Raw genomic sequence first — 24,980 nt, 5'->3', positions numbered from 1 at the left:
CTCTGCAATGAAGGACACACTGTCTTTCAAAACACCGTTCGCAAAGTTTCCGGTTGTTCTCGGCACGGGGACATCGCCGCCCCACGTCTCTGGCACGGACTCGCGCTTTTCTCTCTGTGATCAATCTCTCACCTTGGAACAGTTCCCATGCTTCACCAACGGAGTAGACGCCGAGATCTTCTTCGAATTGACGACGCACAGCATCCACCCGTTCATCGTCCCCGTCCAGCACATCGTGGAGACACGTCGCGACAGCCGCGACATCAGACTATAGACGCAGCAGAGAATTAAATAAACCCCGAGTGAAGGCGAATGGCTGCAAGTGCACCATGGCGCATTTGCATGGTTGGAAGCCACAAAGCATGAAAAGACATACGCGTCATTTGGACTTCGTGTCAGCTGGTCTCGAGGGTCTCCATCTTCCGCAGTGTCCTCCAGGGCGACATCTATAGCGGCCATTTACTCGCCACTCCTACCCGAAAGTAACCTATCTTCTATGTAATCAACGCTAAACGCTGAAGTTGGGTAGGTATGTAATACTATTGTAAGATTATCGACTGTGACATGCTTGCAACCCATACTTACATGCGCACCAAACTCTTGTTGTACGGAAGCGTGGTGTAGGCATTAATGCATGACAGTGCGCGGCGCTAGAAGTGCTTTTGGTATACTTATACATCTCTATGCCGTTGTTGTGCAATATCTAAGGCGTGTTCCTTTTAAAAAGCTGAAGGTATTTAGACAGTAAGGAAGCATTTCTAAAAATCTCGGTAAACCATTGCAATAAGTATGCCAGTTTATATTATCACCATAGGTTCTTGTGTCGAACGGTGCTAAATGAACCATGGTGCATGCATGGAAGTATTCGGGGCGGAGAAGTCTCAGGCCTCTGCTATGGAAGTCCTGGAGAAACGTCAGCTTGATTGCAGAGTCTGTGGACGCCAGCACACGATTAACTTGTGTTGCTGTGGCCACCCAGCGCCATGCACGGTCCTGTACCCACAATTTTGTGTTCAGGCGCTTTGTGGCTTCGATGGATCTAGCTGTGGAGTTAAGTATGCGTCCTTCGCAGCCTTCGCACCGGCAGTGTTGGATACGGATGCCGGTATGCCATGTTTTCAGACCTGTTGTCGCAGCGCGGGCTTCGAAGCACGGCGCCGTTGCCCGGTCCGTTACCCATGCCGGGCGCCCGTCCAGCGCGCCCCGCCTTCCTGCAACAACTAGCCGAGCGTCGGCGCCGTGTTATCGGTGGGATGTCGTGCCCTGGACTGCGCGACGAATGTTACGCCTGCCTATACGGCTGTTCCCAGGCGGGTGTGTTGGGGCCGCGGGACATTGAGGCCGCCATCATGGACACGGGCGGCGATGCAGGGCGCGCGCTAGCCTGGTACCCCGGGTTGTTGATGGCATGGTGGTTTGCTAAGGTCAGTGCATGTGGGTCGGGCAAAGGCAAGGCTAGCGTGTTGGTCTGCCTGACAAATGTTAACCCACATGGGAATCCTGACATGGCACCACAGGCGGATACATTCTTCCGGGAGAATCAGCTTCCAGCATACTACGGCGAAATCGACTCCATCCGGTCCGTTGTCTGCAGTTTCTCCTCCGCAGCTGTATGGCCGTGTGCCGCGTGTCTGGCCCTCAACAGAAATCACCAATTGAAGCGTTCAGCCGACGCTGCTTCACTGCGAGTCGCTGCGACACAGCGAGTCGCGACAGACCCAAGTGTCATTGTCCCCTTCCGTTCTGCCGAGGGACTTGAGCGTGCGGGACACGTTGAGCTCTTTGAGCGGCTCAAGGTGGTCACATCCGCATTGATCGCCGAGCGGGCAGATCGAATAGTGCTGGACAGGGAGATTAAGCGGCGGACATCCCTTTTCCAGGCTGATAGAGTGAGGCTACAGGCATACGCTCGGGCAGATGCATCACGCAGTGAACCCGTCCGACTGCTCGAAACATCACAACAACGAGGTATGATGCAGTGTCGGCATGCGTGAGTAGTGTAGGCTGGCGTGCGTGTACACATGCCTTGACTTGTTAACCATCGGACATCGATTGACATTCAGGACTCGTTGACGGCACAATTCAACAGTTGCTGCGGGGTATCATCCGGGGTCTCAGCATCAAAGGACAACAACGCCAGCCGGAGGAGGTAGCTTTTTACATTGCCCCTTGCAGTGACGTGGGTGTCCGTGCTCCAACCCGTCGTGCTGACTATTGACCAAATGCACATTGGCTGGCGCCTAAGGTACGCGGGCCTGCAGTAGGGTACATTAAAAGCCAGGAGCATGGCCATGCGTTCACGGGCGAATGACTGGTACCAAATAGGATCAGCAATGTCGACACTGTAACACGTGCTGCAGGCGCCAGCTCATCAACCCCCGGAAGATGATGATGATCGGGCCATACCTCATCAGCTTCCCTGCACTGCGCGCGCTGAGCAAGCGCATGCCCCATGTCAACATCTCGTCCCAGGATCTCAACTACAAGGACAAACAGAACCAGCGCGCCACTCTCAAGTAGGCTCTATCCAACCTGGAATTAGGTACAGACTGGTTTGTGGCTGACTTACCGCCATTCACTGACAGACAGGTTGGCCGACCTCGACATGGATCCCTCAACTGGAAGCTTCAAGGCAGTCAGTGTGCTGCGTGACGCACTGGAGACAGGTTCACGCAGTCCGGTTGGCGGTGATGGTCCTATCGTTGACGGCTCGTATTATGCTACCTTCCTCTATGTGACGTTCATGCATTATTTAGTAGCTGGCCGCTGAAAAGGCCTCTCGAGATGCTGGTGGTCGTGCTATGCGTGTACCAGCTTACTGTGCTTACTGTGTACCAGCTACTACAGCTACATTGTGCCGGGCCACACTACTGCAGGGCAGGCGCGTGTGCTTACATTTCTTTGTCTGCGTGAATGATTGGATGTATGAATGAATGGACGAATGAAAGGTGTGGTTAACATGCCCCTGGTTTGGTTCGGTTCGGGTGGTGGTATCTTTTTGAACACATGTAGTCTGGTCGAGTGCCGGGGGCCCTTAGCAGGACTGAAGCACAGTTCAAGACGAGGCGTGTGGATATGTCTGCTTGTCTGAACGAAGGAATGAATGAATAGACCGGGTGTTAAAATTGTGAGCGACTTGCCATGCAGACACACCTTTGGTTCTGGTCGGTTCGGGTGATGGTAACTTTTCACACATACACACACAATGAATGTATGGGTGAATGAGTACGGAGTACGGCAGTACGGAGTACAAGCATGTACGGATTTGAAACCAACAAACACACGAGAGATATTTGTAAGTGCTCCCCTTGTTTTGTAAAGTTCCTTCAACTCCCGCGATTCTGAATGCGTGCCTGAGAGTTTGGGGGCAGACCCTGCAATTGGTCTAGATTGCTCGGTAGAAGGGTTTAAATTGACACCTGGGACAAGTTGAATTGCCGGGACAGGCCCTTGAATTGGCCTGACAGGGATATGAATTGGCCTGGCAGGGACATTCCGACAGTCAGAATTGGCCTGTCCGGGTGCCGAATTAGCCTGGCGGGACATTCCGACAGTCAGAATTAGGCTGACAGGGTGTCGAATTGGCCTGGCAGGGACATTCGGACAGTCAGAATCAGCGTGTTCAGGGTGTCGAATTAGGGAAGCACGGGAATTGTGCGACCGGGGCAGTCAAAAGAATTGCTCTGCCCGACAGTTTGTCCTACCCTCTAGCCAGTTGTACGGCGCACGGCGAAAGTTCTGAATACATGCAAACCGAACGTCAAAACCTTAGTCAGCCTGGGAAATAATGGGGTGCCCTCTGATATTTGTGAGGGTAGGACAGGTGTTTATATTACTACTGTTTTGCAAGACCCAGAGTTCAGCTGGCCATTGTCCGTATGCTGGCCATTACCCAAACTGTAAGGATAATTATAACTATCATGGAAACAATCGGAGCGCTGTTTTGAAACTATCTCCATTACTGAAGGCGGTACGGTATAATGGATGAACGGACAAGTCGTACAGCTAGAGGGTCGTCTATCTGTAGGCCATGGCCCAGAGAATAACAACAAAGTGAGTTATTAAGAATTGTCTAGCTTTATATTCCAGGCACAGACGGTTGCATCTTTAGTGTACGATTTCCACGCTATTGCCGCCTACCTTTCAGGCTTTTCAAATTACGGTCGATGCATGGTCAATATGATCATGATAATGGATGGGTAGTCGTAATCCGCAACAAAGCCTAATATCGCTTAAATAAACGTGCATATGAGAACTAGGTTGTGGGAAGGGACGACGGCTGACGGCGGGGGTGAAGGTGAACAGCTCGTCAATCTGCTTGCCTACGCGACGACGGTTCCTACGGGTCTGTGAAGTTGTGGAGCGCCTAAAGACCATCATCTATATTTTCATATGACTGTAGACTATCCATTATGCCATGGCACGATCTGTACGCTGGCTTCTCATTTGTGCGGAGGTTAGTTCTTGGTATAAGTAGTGACTTTGGTTTTGTCGTACTGAAGTGTGCAATCTGTTGCTGTCACAACCCGTTATGGCCATTCGCCTTGCGACCTGCAGCTGTTCTTCTTTTTGCTCCATCCTCGCTTCTTTGGTTGGGTGTACTTGCTTGTGTAGCAGTGTCGGCGTTTGCACCGCAATCCAGCGGGGCTGCACAGCCCGGTGGTTGAGAGCCTAATCATCATGGCCAGCCACTGGCCCAATGCTAATAAGGGTTTTGGGGGCATGGGAGTCAGAGTAGGGTCGAGCCGAACAGCAGGTAGAACAACAAAATGCGACGGGGCACCAAGCCGATCACTAAGCTGCTCAAGGTAGTGAGTGAAAGGCTGGCTTTAGTGAGTTCGGTTAGGTTGACGAATTCCTCTCATCGCCGCATTCAACGGCCAACAACGGCAACTTGAACGGAACATACCCATTAACCTAGCCACCATGAAAGGTTACTGCAGGCATTTTCAATCTAATTGACAGTTTAAAAATGTTAAGCAGTTCTGCGAAAATGTGTCGGTTGTGCGAGGCAGAAATTAGCTAGTAAATGGAAGGGCCCTGTTGCAAATTTTGATGGGGGACGCTATAGGCTAAACGGCACTTTGAGCGCAGTACGGATTGAGCTGTAGGGGCGGCTTATGGGAGCTAGACGACGTCATGAGACGATAGGCGCCGATGATGACGATTGGGGCTGAGTACGTTTGATAGTTATACGGCACGTGCTTACACGGTTATTTCTGTACCATGTGTGATAAGACGTAGACACCATCTTCACCGATGACCCTTCTATCCATCGGACACATAATCCCCAGCACCCGTCAAGCCACGCGGCCAAGACTAAGCTAGCAGTGCAGTGCAGTACAGCACCAACAGACCACGGAAAGTTAGGGCTAAAAAATCCAGGTCACGCAAGTTATCTTTGACCAACTCGCGGCACGGCCATGGCCACAAAGCAAAATTTAAATGCTATTGCGCAATGCACATAGGTAACACTACAGTTGGTAGAGCTCACGGCAGAGGCCATACAAGCTAATACCTTGTCCTAATTGTGTGTAGTCGTTACAGTGGGCTCCGGACTCGTGAGGACCAGAGCCAGCTGGCCGTGCACTACACCAGGGCACCAGACGCCCACCCAGACCAGGTAACACAATCCACCTAGCAAGAAGCAACCCAAAAGGAAAGGCTACGGGAGACTTTGCCATTAGGCTCCCATTGGCAAAAGGCCCCAGACCTTCACAAGGTTAGGCCTGTGCCCCGTTTCTCGTGGAGTCGGAGGGCAAACTGTCCTAATTGTCTGGTGTTGTCCCGAGCACTGCCGTGCTAGCTGTTAACTACTAAGTCAACTTAATCCAGCTCCTGTCGATCACAACGCATCCCTGCCACCTAAACTGCGCCGAATCAAAACTTCTCGCCGAGTCAGCTTTCACCCTCTCTTCTCCCCTAGGGTCCCACAACACAGCATCCCCCACTATCCAGCTCTTGGAACCGCCAGCCTCATTCTCCATCATGCCACCATTCCGTTCCTGACGGCCACAACCGCCTCTCGCTGCTGCTCGAGCTGCTGGCCAGACAACAACTGCTGAGCCAAGCTCGCCACCGCATCACCGTACTTGCGAGTGAAGGCCGCCACACAGGACTCAACCTGGTAGGTGGGGGATTGGTTGGGATGACTTAGGGTTTTGCTGTAGTGTGGCCATGAGTGCTGACGGGTGAACGATAGGGACCAGCACCTACCTCCCGAAACAAGGCTTTTACCAGCGCTGCTCATCACTGGACGCGAATACAGTGACAAGGCTATGGCACGAGGAGAGCGCCCAAGCCACGTTGAGGAGTCCAGAGATTAAGGCGACGACATGCACGCTTTCCGTCCATCTTACCTGTGCGCGAAGTCGCTCACGCGCTTGTTCGTGGCTCTCACTGTCATCGTCGGTCTCGGCACCATCGTCCTCGTCCTCGTCTTCGTCGTCATCTGCATCTGAGCCCTCCGCCTCCAGATCGACACTGCCATCGCCCTGCAGCAACAAATAACGGCAAAAAAAGCCAAGTGCTAAGAAAGCATTGTGACCAGCCATTAAAACAGCAAATCTGTCTTTCCCAAACTCCAGATTCTCGCAGCAACAAGCAACAGGCAGTTGGCTGCGAGATTGCTTTCATACAAGGTTGAACATATTTTGCATGAATTTTGCATGAATAAACTCAGGGCCCAGCTACTAAGACGCTATTAACATTGCCGTACATTCATGCTCTTGTCCTCCTCCTCTTCCTCGTCCTCGGAGCCCTCCTCCCTGGCCTCCTGCTGGGCGGCAGCAACAGCAGCCTGCCGGGAGAGAGACAGCCAGGCAAGAAGGACAGCAGGGCATAAGTACCGTTGCTGGATCAGGAGTGCGGTGTGGAAGTGGTGATGATCCACAAGGCACATATTGCCGCGACAAAATGCCGGCCCCACGCCACGACAGCAGACAGGCAGCTCACTTCCTGATGCCCATTTAGGGCATTTAGGGCACTCGGCATCAATACGGCACGAACTCCCAACCAAGCATTCACCCCTGTTGCAGATGCACCCACCAAACGCCACTCCCGCTCTCAACCCTCTACCCCTACCGCCCACCCACCCAACCTGCAGGGCCGCGAAGGCTTCCGCCACCCAGCTCTGTTGCAACATGGTGCCCTCTACGCAATCCACAATCTTGGTCAGAACCTGACATGTTCCGTGAAAGAAAGGGTGTGCGTGTAAATGAGATGAAGAAAGCCAACCCTGATATCAAGAGGCATAAAAAGAGCTGCGCACGATGTTCCACTTGTGCTGATGTTCCTACACCTTCACATGGCCGACAGGATTTCATTAGGCCATACTTTACTGCTTCAACCTTGAATTGACTGCACGTGCAACACTCAGGCAGCCATTTCAACACGTTGGCGTACGGCAATCCTACTCAGTCCTGCAGAATACATCCCAACACGCTCCCCGCCCCAGCCTCACCTCTACCATATCCGCCCGCGTGGAGGTCGTGGGTGCGGGTCGCTGCGTGCCGCCGGGCAGACGCAGCAGCGGCGCCACCGCTTCGGACTGCGCAGCTTCGGGGTGGATGACCAGAGTGACCGCCTGCCAGATGCGGTGCAGCAGCGCCTGGGCGGCAGCGGGGCTGGCCATGTGGTCACCCGCCGGCAGGGTGCCCTGACCCACCGCCAGCAGATAGTTGCGAAGTAGCTTGGGCAGGGCGCGTCGGGCCATGGCATGGACCTAAATTGGAATACCAGATAATAAGGGGAACCGGATAAACAAAGGGAAAGGCGGATTGGTTAGGGTTTTGATGGCATGAAAGCGCTGGTGCGAGCCAAGGAGACGTTTCAACCATAATGAATGACGATGAACGACCCAGTAACAAATACTGCGTCCTTAGCATGCACATATTTACCCCCGAGCATCCGCAACCCTAGAAAGAAACTCAGGGTTTCCGAGACATTTCCGAGACCAACCTAAGACAGGGTTTCCTCTTTTGCCGTAACCTCACCTCGTCCAGGTAGTATTCCAGCAGTCGCGGCAGCAGCGCATCGGCCACCACCGTCACCTGGGATTAACGGATAGATAGATAGATGGATGGATAGATGGATGGATGGATAGATAGGAAGCACGGTGGGGTGATTAGAAGGGGACACCAGAAGGGGACGCTTACAGAATGGAGGGTGATTCAGTTGAACAAGGTGTTGGCATTGAGTCCCCGGCGAGTACGAGGCGGCCCAAAGCCGCTGTCACAAAACAACTGCAGTTACCGACACCTACCACGTGACCGGCCGAAGTACTCACAGTACTCACCATTACACGTCACTGCATGGCTTATCAATGCCGCGTTAACCTCAGCGCTCTATCTCCCTAAACAGACCTCGTAAAAGGACCCCGAAACCGTCCTCGCCTGTCATCACATGGACTCACGCCCACCTGTTGCGCCAGCGCTGTGCCCATCTTGTCAATCAGCTCCTCCAAAGCGCTCACTGCCGTAAACTTGGCCAGTAGTACGCTGCCGGTACAGCGGTACGCCACGTCAGCGTACGACAGGATGGTGATGTCAGAATCGTCGCGGTCCGAGCCTTCGCTGTCGTCATCATCACCTGCAAGCGAGATCGAGATCACGAGAAAACACCAACACCATGTGAACTTTCTACGCAACGCTGTTACGAGTAGCACACTACGCCATGACATGAAGTTAGGCAGGTGTACATCCACTTGTGCTCCATGGCGTTTCATGAAAACATCAAGCAAGCCCAACGTACCTTCGCTTTCGCTCTCGTCAAACACCTTGAGGTTCACGTCCTTGCCCGCCCACTGCACCAGCAGCGGCAGTGCAGGTCCCAGCAAGTGCCTCGCCTCCGGACCCAGGCAGCAGGCCAAGGGCTCCAGGGCGCCCAACAGCGGCTCCAGCAGAGGACTGCACGAGTCGATGTCCGGACGGCACAGCAGGCCCAACATGGCGGACAGGGTGGGCACGTGCTCGGCGGCGGCAGCGGGACCGGCGGCCCGGCACATGAAGGCGGCACACTCCAGGGCACCGACCTGCAGGGTTGCAGAGCACGGGGAGTAGGCAAGAATGAAGACCTCGAACCGGCAGTTAGCAGTCGTGATGCCGAATCGCACCTGAGTGCTGGTAGATCAAGTAATTGAGCACTTACATATCACCATAGCCAGAAGTCACATAGGTAACATGCAGATAGACATGAACTTCCCCCACCTGGATGCGCACAATGGCTGCGGCCTCCTCCTCGGTGACCGCCCCCGCGGCGACAGCGGAGGGACCGTGGAAGGGCGCGGCACGTGCCAGGACGGCCAACACACGCGGCATTGCCACGGCAAAGCAAGGGGTGAAGGCGGTCTGCAGTGTTGTGGGGACAGGCATCATGGAAGGGGGTAGGGGGAATGAATGCGTGAGTCATCGTGAACCATTTCTATGCTGGACGCTGCTAGGAGCTCTAGGTCGCCGAACATTGTCCAAGGAAGGTTACCTTAGCCACGCATTCCTCCATCTCACCCCTGCCCTGACCCTGACGCCCGACGTTCCACGCCTCACCACGACGACCTACCCTGAGGCACACCGCCAGGCGGGTCAGCACATCCAGGCTGAACTCCTGTTGGAAGAGAGCACGGGGAATGGGAAAGGAAAAAGGGATGTCGAGGAAAGAACAAGTCATTCGGGGGGGATGAAATGCTACGACATAAGAGACTGGATGTAACAAAACCGTAAGCGTATTAGAGGGAAGACAGCGCATTGAACTCGCGATGTCGACGACTCAACATTGGGCTGGCTGCCCAATTTCGTCACTTTCCTTGTTCTTCTCAATTCCACGTTCAGCCGCCTCTCCCTCCACATTCGCCCCTGCCCCTTACCTGCAGCGGGGTGGGTATCAGCGCTCGGCCACCCGCCACCGCTCCGCCCTCCCCGGCGGCACATCGCTCCACCTGCGCCAACAGAGGAACCGACAGCGGCTCCAAAAATGGAAGCAGTACCGCCTGCACGCGGGCCGCCTTCGCTGCAGCGGCAGCGGCCTGATCGGCCTCCACCTCGGCCTCATCATCCTCCTTGCCGTCCTCCTCCTCCAAGCCCTCCAGGAAGCCCACCACGGCGCGGCAGGCTTGAGCCTACGTGTGAGTACAATGTGTGCGAGTACTTGGGCCTGGCAATACGCAAGTACGGGAGTACGCGAAGTCCGAAATTGACCCAGCCGGGATGGACTCAACCAGCTTTGCATCTTGCTATAACAAACAAATAAACAATGTCGTTTACTCTCTTACTTAGCCCTTCAAGCAAAGATATCTACCAGCAGTCCCCCCTAAAACCTTTCCAACGAGTCGAGTTGCAGGCAGCAGAGCTCGCACCTTTACGCGCTGCGGGCACGACGGTCCATCCGGCTCCACCAGTAGCTCTGTCAGCGCCCTCAGCACCGCCGATCCGCCGCCACCCTCCTGGAGCTGGAAACCCGGACCCAAATCATCACTCAGGATACCCACGGTTTGACAGGCTGCCCAGCGGACGCGGGCGTGCGGGTCACGAAGGGCCTCTACCAGCAAGCCGGCAAGGGAGGCCAATTCCGCCGTCCCTACGACCTGCACATGTAGGTTACAGGGTTGGGAAAGCGGTGTGTATAAAAGTGTATATAAATAGATGATAAAGATGCAACGGACGAACAGGAAAGGGCCGTACATGTGTGTGGCTTCCTTCAACAAAACACGCACTGCAAAAGAAAGGTGGAAAGCCGGCACCGGCGCTGCAATCTCCACTGAATCCTCCCGTCTCCAAACTTCAGTATCTGTGGACCGGACACGGATATGCCTCATGATAACTGAAGGTTTCTGAGAGTAACGAAAGAAAACCAAGGTTTTCTGTGTATTTGCCGAGAGCGTACTCGGCTGTTCGTTGGTGGTACGGCGGGGCCGTACTGGTGAGAACGAAGGGCAAGTCGCGGAGAGCGCGACGGAAAGAGTAATTTCGCGAGTTTATATAGTCAGTACTGACTATATATAAACTCGCGAAATTGGTAACCAGGCTCGCCTCCTCCCACGGAAGCAAGCACACTCTTCTGCTCGCAGGTACCCAAGCTCGACTCACGTCTATAAGCGGTAAGGCAACTACTCATGAAAACCTATGTAAAAGAAGAAGTACCCTCCATTCCACCTGCCGCTACCCATGTACACACTGCCTTGTCCTCATGCTCGCACCTCCTTGCACGCGCCCACTACTTGCGACAAGCACATGAGCACCGCATGGCGCTTCCGCCAGTCACTGTTGTCGCGGGCCCAGGCAGTGGTCATGTCCACCACCGCCCCCAGCATCGCGGCGCTATCCAGCTGGTCGGCAGCACGCAGGGCGCACTCCAGACCGTAGCGATGCAGCTCGCCTGGGTAAAATTTATCACACATTCATCCAATATCAATAGAGACACATTATAGCAGTGGGGAGATCTGTTTATTAGATATTTCCTCGGTTATGCAGAAACATGTTCACCGCTGTCCACATTAACGCCGCCACCATCCGGGAGACACTGTGGCGCTGGGGTTCTTCCAATTGGGGGATTCGTTGGTAACTCCTCTACACCACCTCCTCTACACCACGGACCGCCATCCCGCTGACCCACCCAGCGATTCATCCTCGTCCATATCCGGTGACGCCATGGGATCCTCTGCCCACGCGGGGTCGTCTTGTAAGCCACTGGCCAGGAAGTGAGCCACAGTGGCCACCAACTGGGAGGCGAGCGGACCCGCACCCAGCTCGGACTGATAAGCGGGTGAGAGGGGAGAGCAAGACATATAGGGAGGCAGATCAGACATGTAAAAACAGATCAGGTCAGGAAAGGGTGGAAGGATGGGCTCGACCGGCGAATAAATACGTAAAAAATGCAATAATGTAATAATGGGGGAGGCATAGCTCCGGGAAAGGATACGAGAAAGGAATATTAGTTTTGCTAACATTGCCGTCTGAGTTAGTAGTAGTAACATGCCGCGGCAGTAGTATTCAGAGGACGCGCCACACGCGCCATACTTTCCTTGCTACCAAGGCAAAAGCTCAATGCCCATCGTTGCCATTGCCCAAGACCGCACCTCTCCTTTAGCAATCTTACCTGCACCATTTGCGGTTTGATGTCAGTCAGCGTGAGCACAAACTCCGCAGCTGGCCGCCGCAACTCGTCCGGGAGGGGGTTGCCACCCTGGCCGGGGCCCGCCAGGGCCAGCATGCCGGGGACAGCGGTGGTGATGTGAGGCTGCCACAGCCCGGGCTCGCGCTCCGCAGTCTGGAAGAGGGACAATTAGGGACAGGAAGCAAATACTACAGTCAAAGTGAGTCTGTACGGCGACAAGTTAACCAGAAAGCCAAAAAGTATCAACCCTATACTTGCTGAGCCGTACTGGCCGGTAAGGCTTTATGGTTGAAGCAAGGCTAGGTACAGGCTGGGTTACGGTTGCCGAGAACAAGTTGGTTCGGGAATCAAGGCTAGCGTTACGTTTGAAGAGAGTCATGGAAGGGCGTGGGCCGGACGAATGCCATCTCCATCTTGAAACCTACACCAACCACATCAAGTGGCGCCCATTATTAACATACGCAACCTCAACCCTCACCCAATAAAACAGCACACCTCATCCTCCAACCCACCCGGATCAGCTCGGTCAACATGGCCTCCGCAGCGGACATCTGCCCAGCGGCGAGGACGTGCTGGAGGGCAGTGAGGGCTGCCGGCAGGGCAGCCTGGTAGGGCCGCAGCTCCCGGGGCTTGCGCAAGGCCTGGACACAGACCACGAAAGGAGGGAGGTCAGGCGGTCGGCAACGATACGAAATAAGAGATACGAGAGAACCCACATGAGATGACACGAGAAAAGCACGATGGAGCAGGATGGACCTTGGGGGAAAAAGTCACCAGCGACAGTGTCAACGCCGTCGGTGTCCCGGCATCAACGTCCAAGATCAAGACAGAAGTCAGGTTTTAAGAGAGAAAAAATGATGGGACTTACGATGAGGCAGGGTTGGGCTAATGGAATGCAAGAATCCAGCAGTGTTTCTGGATGCGAGACAGGCGGTGTGATGGGAACGCGGGGATAGTCATCAAATACCCACCGCTTTCCCGGGCCATTCGGGCGTATTCGGGCCGACCTGAAACCAAGAGTCCATGCAACGCTTCCCCTTTCCCCAATAGCCGCGCTCATCAACGGACATCCATCCACTCAACAAGGGTTTTGGACATCCTTCCAGCAATCGCTCATCTCGCTCACTCACCTGCAAGAACTCGACAACCGCCTTGAGGGCCGCCACCTGCACATCTGGCTCCTGCTGCAGTCCCAGACAACCCACAATGACGGGCGCCAGCTGGCTCGACCACTGCCGCAATTCAGAAGCCAGACCGGCGACAACCTGGCAGAAACGGGGAGGGGCCGATGTTTCTGGGTGCGAGACAGGCAAAGAAACCCTGTCAGGTGCCTTTTAGCTATGGAATAGGTGCACGTGGACCGGCGGCAACAATCTTCCGCGACTAGGAACGTTTTCTTGCAGCAAATACGAAAAGCCAGGAAAGAACATAGTCGGTGCTAAAGCGATACAGAGCAATATCGCGGAAGGTTTAGTTTGCGTAAAGTTATAGGGTGCATAGGGTATGTAGCGTCGCGTTAGTTGTATGGTTACCGTCTGTCGCGCCAGCCAAGGTGAGTGCGGGAGAGCACCGGGGACATGAAGTCCTTTAGCTAGGTGGGTCGCAGTTGGGTAAGTGCGACGATTTATTCTTCTCGACCTCGTCCCGACGAGAGATACGAAATCCCATACGCACCTGCAAAGCCGCCTCGCGCGTCACTGCGGGGATGGCTGTATGCGGGTTGAGCCAGGCCTGGAGCGAGGTGACCAGGTCCGACCAGCCCTTATTACCCCCATCTGCTCCTTCCAGCAGCAGCTCTCCCAGCGCCACCACCGCGTCCGCCGTCTGCTTGGCCGCTGGACGGTCCTGCTCGGAGCCAAGACCAGCGAGCAGCTCGCGCTTCACGGCTGTCTGCGGGTTGTGATGAGGGTTGTAGGACGAACGAACGTGGGTGGGTAAGCTGAAGGTAATAAAAGCTGAGGTATTAAAACAGTAAGAGCGTGGGGTGAGTGGTGCCAGTATGACAATGAAGTCATTAAGGGGCTGAGGGAGGAGATATAACACGGAAAGCAAAGCAGCAAATTTAGTTGCCTTGTTAGCAGGGGTTAGCAGGCCGCACCTTGGTGCTACGGTTGAGTTGCTCCCAGCCAGCTTCCTTGCGACTGGGCTTGAAGAACTGAGGGATGCAGGATAGACAGGTGTTACATTAAAGGAACGCTGCCTGCCAGGCAGAAGACCTTCCCTAAAACCGTCGGGGCCACGGTCCGTCCAAATTTGAAAGCGCGCCGCACCTTACGAAGGTAAACCGCGCAGGTAGACCTAACGCGAGCATCCCCCGACGTGCGCAGAAGCTGCAGTAGGTTACTTGCACACGCATCCGGGCGCTGCTGCTTAAGCTGTCCGTAAAGGTCCTCGGCGGTTCGGCGGGTGCTGTTGTCTTGAGAGAGCGTCTGGCTGATCAGGCCAGCAAAGCTCTCTGCGTTAGACAGGAGTACCTGAATTTGAGCAGCGCTCATCTTTGCCCACGCGCTTCAGATGGCGATGGCGCGTCTGTCACAAGGCTCTTTGAACACCTTGGCAAATGTTTAATAACGTATGCTTTGCTCTTTGGGAAGCAAGGAAAGGCAGAATACAGAAACCGTCAGGGTTAGCGGGCGGTATTTAAAATTCCTTATCGTACGGGCCGTATAATCATCACAGACTTCTGATGCGGTTTATGCGAACCAGGCTGAAGTCGCTGATGACGCTGGGTTGGCAAAAGGGAGGTATACAGGACTGTATAAATATATATAGTCTCACACCCCAACTAACAGCAGGCTTTTTACCTTTTTGCGGTTGTTGTTCGAACATCCTTTCTCAAATCCGTGAGTCGTGAATCGACTCAACATATTAAAACAACAAAGCCCCACCTAACCCTCTTTCAGTTAGCTCCGTTGGCCCGAAAGCGTGCAACGGAGGAAACCCTTGTACCCTTGTCGTCGTTGGAGTTCTCATGGCCCAGCTATTTTGCACGCCGCTGCCAGCTGGTCGTGCATTTCGGGGCATTGCTACGCCAGTTTGCTCTACGTTGGGTGCTGCGATAAGGTGCCGTGGCACTGGCCAGGCGTTGTCGAGCCAGGCCCAGACCTGCGGCAGGAGCTCGTTTGCAGGGCCTGGAAACCGCTGTGGTCGCATCCTTGTCAGAGCCTACGAGCAAGGCAGCAGTGGACCCTCGCGGGACCCTAGCTTGGACGGTTTCGTTGAAGTAAAAGTAAGCCCCTGTCGAAGCGTATGCAGAGCATCCGGCATGACTGCTGAAAAGCTAACGTGTGGGATGCACCTGACGCGACCGCTTTCTGTTCGTGTGCAGGTGGACCAGGTTCGGCTTGGTCAGGGAAATGTGAGTGTTTCGGGTCTCCGACACTTCTGTTCGCTTTCGCGCTCACATTTTTCTGTGCATAAAGCCATGGCAACAACTTAAACATGATTTTTTTATTGGCTGGTCAGCAGGCCGTGGTGTATCTGCGCATCCTGGACGGTCGTGAGCGCGTGCTCCCAGTGCATATTGGTAAGCCGTGTTATGCCCTTTGCCTGGGAAAGGGCTAAACGGGCTCACGATTATGGGAGGTGTGTCCTGTGCGGCACCATGTTTGCATGCGTGGTCACGTACCACCGTTCAATTCTGCAGGCGAGAACGAGAGTAATGCACTATTGAAGGAGATTAATAAGCAGCGGCAGATGCGTCCGCTTACGCATGACGTGATGAAGAACATCCTTAAGTAAGTGACGCCATGAAAGCATCCTTCGCTCTCGAGGCGTGTGCATTCCCCATAGCGCTGGCTTTTACACCACGGTTGGCCCCTACATGCGTTCCCCTTCTCACTCTTTTTCACTTCTGGGTCGCCACCGTAGTGCCTTGCTGTTCCCCAAGTGCCGGACAATCCTGTTTGGCTTCAGCTCGCAACAACCAAACATCCACCTTTTCACTCCGTCCTTCGTCCCTCGGAGTACTCCTCGGGAATTTGGGATGGCCGTTCTCACCCCCTCTTAATAATCCAACCCTTTACTACACTTCGCAACAACTTGCCGCCCTACCCCACCCTCATGCTGCCCAGTGCACCTTGCCCTGCCCAATGCATCCACCCATCCCCCGTCCACAAGCGCTTCTCACACCTCCCACCCATATACGTCATACTCGGCGTTAGTCTTACTTTCACCACCGTACTGAAGCCCCAAACACCAACCTGCCACACCTGCATACCTACCTGTCCATGTTACCTACCTGCCCAGGGAAATCAAATTTCGTGTTGTTAAAATCCGGATCACCGACATTGTAGCGAACACCTACTACGCCCGGATTCATTTGGCCCGCGTAAACGACGCGACCGGGTTGCCCGACCCGGGAACGGAGGTGGATGTGGACGCCCGGCCCAGCGACGCCATCAACCTGGCGGTTCGATTTGGGTCGCCCATGTACGTCGCCAAGAAGATCGCAGATACGGCAGGGACGCCGTACCCGGACCAGCCCGTCACCACCACCAGTGAAACGAATACGGAGATTGTACGGTCGGTACGGGAGACAATGGCCAGCTTTGAGGACCCTACTGGTAAGGGTGGGGGCCAGGGACTGCGGATGGGGCCGGGGCGAAACACTCTTTACAAGGGAGGGACGAAACACTCCTGACAAGGGAGGGAGGTGCGGATTGGATGTGGACTAGATGTGCATTAGACGGAGCAAGCGAGCGAGGGCAGGGAGGGGTCGGGCAAGGGAGGGGTCGGGCAAGGGAAGGGAGCAAGGAAGGGAGGGAGGATGAGGTTGAGGGAGGAGGGAGGATGAGGAGTAAAGGTTGGGAAAGGTAGAGGGGAGGAGGGAGAAGAAACAATGGCAGTTGCGGGAGCCCCGAGCGGACTCACGGGTCCCGTAGATGAGTGCGACGCGGCAGGTGGGCAGGCGGGTGTGTTTAGGCGGGGGCCGGGGGGTCCACCAGTGTGTACCACCACCCAGGAGACATGGAGGCAGTCCGAGCAGGGAGCGGGGAGCGGACGACCCCCTCGGCTGCTACCCTCCTCCCACTTGGGGGGGTCGTCCTTGGCAGGGGCTCTTTGCGTACAACGTTTATTGGCCCGCCGGCCGGTCTGCCTTGTGGGATATCGAAGAGGGATGTCACACAGAGGCGACAAGCGCAACACGCACAGCCTTTGAGGCTGCGTTTGATCATGAGAGATATGGAGACCCCGGCCCGGAAGCACGCAGCGCAGGAAAAGTGGACATCCTACAAGGCGTTGCAGCAAGAAGTGCACAGACTGGTTGACGGACGAATATGATGTTGTTACAGGGTGGTATAGCTTCATCAACGGCCCCCTTTCCCGAGGCAGTTCTGTCCCTGCTCTCCCCTGCGAGAGGGGCACCCTAATCCATTCACCCCATCCGACTTCAGAATGTAATCGTTGAGTTCAGCAACTCACCACCAGCATCCAACTAAATCTAGCGGATCAACGGCGCCTAAACTTAGTGTCTGATCAGCTCGCAAGTTGATATAATCACGACCTACACCGTCCACAAGATGGGGGGGCACCTCCCAATTCAACACCCCTCACACACCGAGAGGTCGGCAGGCGGATTTGAACCCGGAACCTCCGGGAGCAGAAGTCAGGCCTTAACCTCTGCCAGCCACCTGCCTATTTATATCTTTGTCTGAGAACACAGACAGGCCCCCAGAAGCCGACTGACTTCCTTCGCCGTCATGACCACAAGCGCCCCAAGTTCCCCCCGCCGTGGGTAGTTGGCGGTGGCGTCTTTTTACCACTGTCAGAAGACTTTGCATACGTACCTCCCCCTCCCTTTGCTCCCTCTGCTCCCTTTGCTCCCTTTGCTCCAGGCTGCCCCCCCTCCCCACCCCTCCCCTGTCACCATCGCCATTACCATTATGATATCATAATTCCCCCCGCACAGCTCCCCTCCCTGGCTCCCCCTCCTTTCCCACCCGTCCTTCTGTTTGTCTACCTTCCGTCCGTCCGTCTGTCCGTCCCTGCAGTCATGTACACCCTCCAGAAGGACCTGGCCGTGAAGGAGGAGCGGTTCGAGGACGCCCACCAGATGCAGCAGCTCATCTACCACGAGATGACTCACAACGCGCTGCTGCGGCTGGTGGTGGCCATGGAGACGGCGCTCAACGACGGGCGCTACGAGGAGGCCGCCAGGTACCGGGACGAGTTCAGGAGGCTGGCGGCCAGTGCGCAGAATGCGGAGCAGCGCCGCACGTGATTGATGACGTGGAGTGATTTGGGGGGGGTTCGCCTTTCTTTGAGGGGGGGGGCGCCATAACGCCGGTGGGGAACGGCGGTGCAGGGGAGGAGTACATGGATGTGGGGGGGGGTGGGGAGGGGCCCACGCAGGTGCCGGTTGGTGGAGGTGGGGTAGGAGGTTGTAGGGGCGGGGGAGGGGGCTGTGTATGTATGTAGGTAGGTAAGTATGCTGGTAGCCAGCCGGCATTCAGGTGCCGTCCTCGTGAATAGAGCGGTTGTAGCGGTGTCCTCCTGCTCGCCTTCCTCGAGGTTGTTGGAGCCTTCAGGTGAAACATTGGCGCTGTGGCTGCAACCCACTGAGTACAGCAACAGGGCTTTACCAGAGGAGGAGGTTTTTTCACCTTGCTGGAGGAAAGGGGGGGGAAAGGGGGAGGAGGGGAAGCGTATGGGCACGTCGAAGCGGAGGAAAGAGGGAGGAGGAGGAGAGGCGGCGGAGGGGAGGAGCCACAGCAGCATTTTAGCAGGGTTGCGGTTGTTGTATAGTGAGCGAGTGGGCGTGAAAGTGGTGCGGCAGAGGCATAAAAGGGAAAGGGGGAATTGTATGTTGGTGAGGGTAGGTGAGGAGGAGGAGGGGGGGTATTCGGAACGAGGAGTGTGTCCGTGTGTGTGTGTTTTGTTTCCCCCGATAAAAAAGCTTCATTTGCAAGGATTCCTTGCAAATTCCTTCTCATGGGGGGGTGATCACGCGGAGGCGGAGGAGGGGGGAGAAGAGTCCTAGGGGAGTTGCTAACTGGGGTGGGAGTTTGGGGTGAGGTGGTGGTGGTGGTGGGTGGGTGGTGGTGATGGTGGTGGCGGTGTGCTGTGTACGCCGCTGCGTCATGTGGGAGGTCTGCAGCTCTGAATTCTCTTCATGATACGTAAGGACGGGTGAGCTCTCTCCTTCATACCATCCTCCGCACACGTTTCCCCCCCCTCCCTCCCCCCGCCAGCGGTGCCTTGGAAGATAGCAGCATAGGCGGCAAGCGGGGGTGGGGGGAGGTGCAGGGAGGGAGGTCTGACACGAAGAGGAGTATATAATTGAAGGTGTAGTAACCTTTTTTCGCGTCCCTGTGTGTGTATGTGTGAGACGGTGTGTTGTTTCCGCTGCACGCATGTATGTATGTATGTAGGGCCGCACGTGTGTTCGTTGCTCTACAGTTGCTGTATGTAACACTAAGTTCAGTTCAGCTGGTTGCTCTGAGGGAGGTTGTTGTGTAATGCCATGCAGTAGGGACATCCGAAACGGAAGGGGGCGAAGGAAATGAAGTAAGAGTAAAAGAAGAAGACTTGCCATGAAGGCTTTGCGAGCTGAGGAGGAACAAAAGACGTTTTTCTCAAATGCGGCCGGCCGGCGGTGAAAGGCGGGAGAGCGCCTCGCCTTGCTTCTTGCGGGCAGAGGGCCTTACCCCCGGTTTTACTAGTGTCGACATTTTTTTGTCTTTGCTGCAGCAGCGCAGCCCCCTCGACCTGACTTTTGAACCCCGGAGGGGAGTCTTCCGTACATTTCGTTTTTAGTTGGTTTGCGTTTTCATCGGTTAGCTCGTTGGTTGTTGGCGAGGGAGGACCAACTGCACACGGTGTGGGCGTCGATGCGCAATGGCTGGTGGGAAGTTAAGAGGCAGGGGGTTCGTACACACACACACACAGAGACACACACACGGGGTGTACGGCGCGTCTTGGGGTCCCTCGCCCCCCCCCCCGCCTGACCACATCCGTGTCTCTCGCGGGTGGGCAAAAAGTCTTAAATTGCTGTTAAGTGTCGCACAGCGGGGGAGTCCCTGCTTTTATGCTTTTAAGCACTTTCGCCGTGCTTCTATCACCGACGCCGGCACGCCGTCGGGCAGTGTGGGTTCCTTTCCCTTCCTCCTGTATTTCATATACTTGGGTGCGGTGTCTAAGCCGCTGCTGCTGCGTGGCTTCATGTGCTGTGTGCTGCACGTTGCTTTTGTGTTCTATGCTTTTAATTGCAAGGTTGGCAGCGAAGGGCAAACGAAGGGCAAAGGCGCAAAAAGGCAAAAAGCAAGAGGAAGGGAAATGATCATCATCCCTTTCGGAGGTCTGAGGTGTATTTTTGTTATCGTCTTTGTCTGCTTGTGCATGTACGGCAACGGGACGAGAGTATTGTGCGATAACCTACCTAACCTACCCAGGTCACGTGTCAGTGCAGCGGTGGTGGTGGTGACGGGTTGAGGAGTCGTGCCCTGTGTAGGAGAGCCACACACCCATCCATACCTTAGGTAGCTTACGGTTTTTGCGACCTATTGGTGCGTGGGGCTGTGCGCGGGAACGGTTTCGTGTCAACCGACACTGTCCTGGTGTCAGCTCGTATCCTATCCTACTGTATTGAAATTTTGACATGTGTGTACGACACCACTCGGGGGGGGGCGGAACCTAAACCTCGTGACAGGCAATCACCCGGCTGCTGCCTGGGCTGCCGTGTGTCGGGCCGGCGGGGTTGCCCTGCGCGCCCAAGTGTGTCTGTATGTGTGTATGTCCCAGTGTTTGCGGGGCGGGAGGGCCAGGGTGAGAAAGGTGGGGGGTGATTGGGGACTCACCGGTAAGGATGGTGGGGTGATGTGGACACCCTCGAGCCTACTTACTGTACACCATTGTACACAAATGAAATTGAGAATTACTATTTGTGTCGCATTACTGCCTGCCCCCATTACCGGCGCTCCGTTGAGGCGACGTCGTGCATTGGCCGCGTCGGCACAAACACATCTTCTTTTCGTCCTCGTGGTGGTGTGTGGCAGCGGTGTGTGTGTGTAGGGGGGGGGGGGAAGAGGGTGCGGCGTTTCGTGAGGAGGTGGGAAGATGGGAGGAAAATCTTCGGGGGCTTGGTGATAGGGGGGGAGGAGGTGCGTGGTGCCCTCTGAAGGGGGGCCGGCTGTCGCTGTGTCCTCCTGCCGGGAGTGAGTGAAGGGGTGAAGGGAGGGCCCCAGTCCGCACCTCCAGTCAGCTTTTGGACGGACTCTTGCGGGCTGGGGGGACAGAGACAGCGGAGCTATGAGGGCGGCCGGGGTGGCGTTGCTGGCTATGTGTGCGTATCGGCGTCTGTATGTGTGTGTGTGTATCGGTCCCCCCTGCTCGTTACCCCTTTAGGAAACTAACCACCCGTTCCCAGGCCCCGGGGAGATAGAGGTGCACCACCTGCCACGCCGACAGTCTGTCGCGTCGAGAGTATATTTATGCATATGCAGAGTCCGGCGCACCTTTGCAAAGCCCGCCTCGTCCAGCCACCAGCCAGCCAATCAGCGGTGCATATGCGCGTCTGAACACACAAGGAGACGTGTTATCAAAAAGCACTTCAAAACCCCCCTCCTGGTGATACACGAAAGCAAACACAAATGTATGAATGGAAAATGCCTTTTCCGTTCCGTACATGTCGAGTGCGTGTGTGCCTTCTCCTTTCTGACGGAGGTCAGCATCCATGTTTTGAGGCTCAGGATCCAACGTGTGCCTTCTGGGTTTCGCCGTCGGGGTGACCAAATCCCCCCCCCCCACGTAGCTTTTTTATTTATCATCTCCCATCTTCCGCAAACCACCATGAACACAGCAGCAGCACCAGTTCCACCCTCATCCCATGCAGTGCATAAACAGCGGCCGCAGTAGCAGTAGCAGTAGCAGCAGCACATTTGGACTCTACACCGCAGAGACCGCAGACCTCGGGCGCCGCTTTCGGTGCCCGTCCAGGGTTCTAGCCCGCCTCTCCCTGCACAGGCCCTTCCCAATGCACCACCCACCCGAGTAAATAATAGGCAGCGGCCAGGTCCAGATCCTCTACGTTACGGGTGAGTGAGACATACACAGACTAGCTGGCGTGGAATGCAGTACGGAGCTCATCCATGCGAATCCAAATTTGCCGTTCTTCATTCATAACGCGAATACTGACAAGGGAGCGACCAGGGGGGGGATGATGATGATGGCGAGACAACAATCGCCGCATCCAAAGGGTGTTTGGTGTTGTGCATCGTCTGTCGTACGTGATGACGTACATGTCGTTCGTGTCCCCTCATTCTCCTCATCTGTACATGATGCTCCCTCCCGGGGGGCACTACTTTGAATGGATGAACGCATGAATGGCGTCCAACTGTGGGTGTGACAGGACTGATATCCGAATATTGTACGGGATTGGGAACGGTAACGATAAGCTCGTAGTACTTTCGTCATCCGAATCCAGGCAGGCTGTGAGTCGCTTCGAGGCGCATGGACGCAAGGCATGCTAGTGTGTGTGTGTGTGTGTGTGTGTGTGTGTGTGTGTCTGCGGATGAGGTGAGTGGTGAGTGAGGGCACCACCTTCGGCTGCCTGACGGCTGAATGTCGATCGACAAGAGATCCATCCTCATCCGTGCCGTACGGCTCCGTACCCTTCAGCCAGCGGATCCATCCCGGCATGGCCCTGTCTGGCCACCTGGCCCCCTCCTGCTCCTGCCCCTTTCAACACGGCCTTTCCCCTCTTCTTAGCTCTCACCGAGCACCGCTTTCCGGCTGCCAGACCCCCACCAGGCCGTTGTGGCGGTTGTGGCGGATAATAGGGCGTTGTGGTGGTGGGCGTGTGGGTAACTCGGGTGTTGGATACATCCTCACACACACCCTTCACCGGGTTTCAGGGTGTTAAAGCCAGCAGCAGTAATACTTTCAACAACCAGGGGCCTGTGAGGAACGGAATCCAACGTACGGCGCTGCTCACCTCCCCCCCCCCCACGTGCACATTCCGGGGACATTTCTTTCCCTCCCCCTCTCTCTCTCTCTCTCACACACACACACACACACACACACACACACACACACAGAAACGACAACCCAATCCCCGGTTCCCCTTCCTACCTGCGTGCGGCGGTGCGGAAGGAACATCTCCTGGCACTGTACGGCATTACAATGTACCTAGCACTAGCACTACCTGGCCGTCCTTGCTGGCCTTGCTGGCAGAGAGCTCTTCAGCTCTTGTCGACAAGTCTACAGAACCACCTTCGGTTGCACGGCGGAATGGACGTTCAATATATATATAGTCCATGGGTCCCCCGGGCTTTGACGGACACCCCCTCCCCCCGCATTCGTGCGGAACTTGTACCTTCTAACAAGTGCGATGTACATACTGTACGACGGTCACTGTCAACAGTCAGTAGAGCACCCCTAACCTCGGTCCTCCCCCCCCATTGATATACGTACATACGCACGTACACACATACACAAACACGCACTCCTTCCCCCTCCCTTCCTCGTTCCCCCACCATCCTCGTCAACATGGACCTCCCCCGAGCCGCAAATACCTAGGGCGGGCGGGGCGGGGTGGGGGGTGGGGTGGGGGGTGGGGGGTCGGGAGAGCCGCTCTCTGATGCCCCTCTGGTGAACTCCTTTCCCCTGGCTGTTCCATTTCCGTTGCTCGTCCCACCGTACTGCACCCAGCCGCCAACCCCCACGTGTACCCGTACAATGAATCCACGTCCGTACGGACGGCCGTCCTTCAAATTCGCAGAAGGCAAAAAAGCCAAATATGACACGACGTGACGTCACGATCGACCGAGCTGCATATCAATCCCCCCGTTGTCGTTCGTTGGCCCCCTGACCGTCTGTCTGTCTGTCCGTCCGTCTGTCTGTCTGTGTCCATTATTGGAGCTCAGCAGCCCACCGATCCGGTCCCATCGTCAGCAATCCGTGAGCACCTCGCCTCACCCCGTCACCCCCTCCTCGTCCTGTTGCTCGTCCTGCAGCTCGTCCATCTCGTCCGCCGCGTAGTAGTACTTCTTTGCGAGCAGTGCCCCGTAGTCCCTCTCCGGCTGGCACACGATGAAGTCCTCCAAGTCGGACCAGTCGTCACCGTCAGAGCCTGTGAGGTTGGGTGTGTGTGAGGTTGGGTGTGAGGTTGGGTGTGTGAGGTTGGGTGTGTGAGGTTGGGTGTGTGAGGTTGGGTGTGTGAGGTTGGGTGTGTGTGAGTATGTATGTATGTATGTGAGTATGTATGTGGGTATGTGAGTATGCTTGCTCCGACGGCTACCGGGCGCACATGTCGCATGCGCGGCCGATGTCATGTACGACCGTCGCCATGCCAGTGTGGGGGTTTCAGTGTGAGGGGCTTTTCCCCCCCCACCCCTTCCCCACCCCTCCCCACCCCCTTAAGCTCCATTTCCATTTCAACGACACGTGCAACCTCCACCCTACCACCACGAGGTCAGGAAAATAAATGGCAAATTGCACCCGTACCCCCCCCCACCATTCCTACCCCCCCCCCAGCTACCCACCCATCCACCCCCCTCCCCACCTGACTCCCGGTCGCCCGTCTCCCTCAGGCAGGCCGCCACGTACGGGTTCCGGGGCGGCGACCTCCTCCTCCTCGCCCCCCGCGACCTTGGCCCCGGCCTCGATCGTCCTCGTGGGCCCTGGCTCCTCCCCTCACCACCACCCTCACCCTCACCCGCAGCAGCCTGCAACCCCTGACCAGACCTCCCCCGCCCCCGCCCCCTCCCCCGCCCCCCCATGGTGGCGTCTCCGCCTCCAGGTTCCTGCCCCTCGTCCTTTCCTTCAGCCGGCGCAACCGCCACCTCCTCAGCAACGGCGGCGGCGGCAGCGGGCGTCAGCGGCGGCGCCGCCGCCACCTCCCCTCGATGCCGTTTCCGAGGGGGGCCTCCACTCCC

At 56.0% G+C, this 24,980-nt stretch overlaps 4 protein-coding genes across 4 annotated transcripts in view; 2 read left to right on the top strand and 2 right to left on the bottom strand.

The window, feature by feature from the left end:
- Positions 1-670: 670 nt before the first annotated feature.
- Positions 671-2,520, top strand: VOLCADRAFT_105725 (uncharacterized protein; the record flags this gene model as incomplete). The annotated part of the gene is made up of 4 exons (XM_002952866.1): positions 671-1,105; positions 1,198-1,424; positions 1,518-1,990; positions 2,361-2,520. The coding sequence occupies exons 1-4, from the start codon at positions 838-840 to the stop codon at positions 2,518-2,520; spliced, it is 1,128 nt and encodes a 375-aa protein (XP_002952912.1). The 5' UTR covers positions 671-837.
- A 2,673-nt stretch (positions 2,521-5,193) lies between these two features.
- Positions 5,194-14,700, bottom strand: VOLCADRAFT_105724 (uncharacterized protein). The gene is made up of 20 exons (XM_002952790.1): positions 14,376-14,700; positions 14,204-14,260; positions 13,780-13,995; positions 13,236-13,370; positions 12,618-12,746; positions 12,088-12,258; positions 11,605-11,743; positions 11,189-11,367; positions 10,349-10,576; positions 9,860-10,111; positions 9,478-9,600; positions 9,207-9,347; positions 8,752-9,031; positions 8,420-8,589; positions 7,995-8,051; positions 7,463-7,723; positions 7,091-7,180; positions 6,719-6,799; positions 6,360-6,494; positions 5,194-6,124 (listed from the first exon to the last, which is right to left on the bottom strand). The coding sequence occupies exons 1-20, from the start codon at positions 14,598-14,600 to the stop codon at positions 5,987-5,989; spliced, it is 3,207 nt and encodes a 1,068-aa protein (XP_002952836.1). The 5' UTR covers positions 14,601-14,700; the 3' UTR covers positions 5,194-5,986.
- Positions 14,701-15,076: 376 nt separating this feature from the next.
- VOLCADRAFT_121109 (uncharacterized protein) lies at positions 15,077-20,985 on the top strand (the record flags this gene model as incomplete). Its single annotated transcript, XM_002952865.1, has 7 exons — positions 15,077-15,334; positions 15,434-15,463; positions 15,574-15,631; positions 15,752-15,842; positions 16,354-16,670; positions 18,099-18,211; positions 19,299-20,985. 7 exons carry the CDS (start codon positions 15,077-15,079, stop codon positions 19,314-19,316), a joined length of 885 nt encoding a protein of 294 aa, XP_002952911.1. The 3' UTR covers positions 19,317-20,985.
- VOLCADRAFT_93632 (uncharacterized protein) overlaps positions 20,740-24,980 on the bottom strand; it is a gene marked incomplete at both ends in the record, with an annotated part of 21,547 nt that continues 17,306 nt past the window's right edge. The window contains 6 exons of the mRNA XM_002952789.1: positions 20,740-20,826; positions 20,904-20,947; positions 21,298-21,329; positions 21,561-21,619; positions 23,580-23,618; positions 24,030-24,175. Of these exons, the coding sequence (XP_002952835.1) occupies positions 20,740-20,826; positions 20,904-20,947; positions 21,298-21,329; positions 21,561-21,619; positions 23,580-23,618; positions 24,030-24,175 (407 nt within the window). The remainder of the gene's footprint in view (positions 20,827-20,903; positions 20,948-21,297; positions 21,330-21,560; positions 21,620-23,579; positions 23,619-24,029; positions 24,176-24,980) is intronic.

The sequence above is a fragment of the Volvox carteri genome, assembly GCF_000143455.1.
Source record: "Volvox carteri f. nagariensis unplaced genomic scaffold VOLCAscaffold_32, whole genome shotgun sequence".
Taxonomy (NCBI): Eukaryota; Viridiplantae; Chlorophyta; class Chlorophyceae; order Chlamydomonadales; family Volvocaceae; genus Volvox; species Volvox carteri.
This window is presented reverse-complemented; position numbering and strand designations above follow the sequence as displayed.

Coding starts and splice junctions, on each gene's coding strand:
- VOLCADRAFT_105724 (XM_002952790.1), bottom strand. CDS start 14,600: ATGAGCGCTGCTCAAATTCAGGTACTCCTGTCTAACGCAGAGAGCTTT. Junction 12,747..13,235: donor CGGTTGTCGAGTTCTTGCAG/GTGAGTGAGCGA, acceptor GTCTGTGTCCAG/GCCTTGCGCAAGCCCCGGGA. Junction 9,032..9,206: donor CAGCCATTGTGCGCATCCAG/GTGGGGGAAGTT, acceptor GCAACCCTGCAG/GTCGGTGCCCTGGAGTGTGC.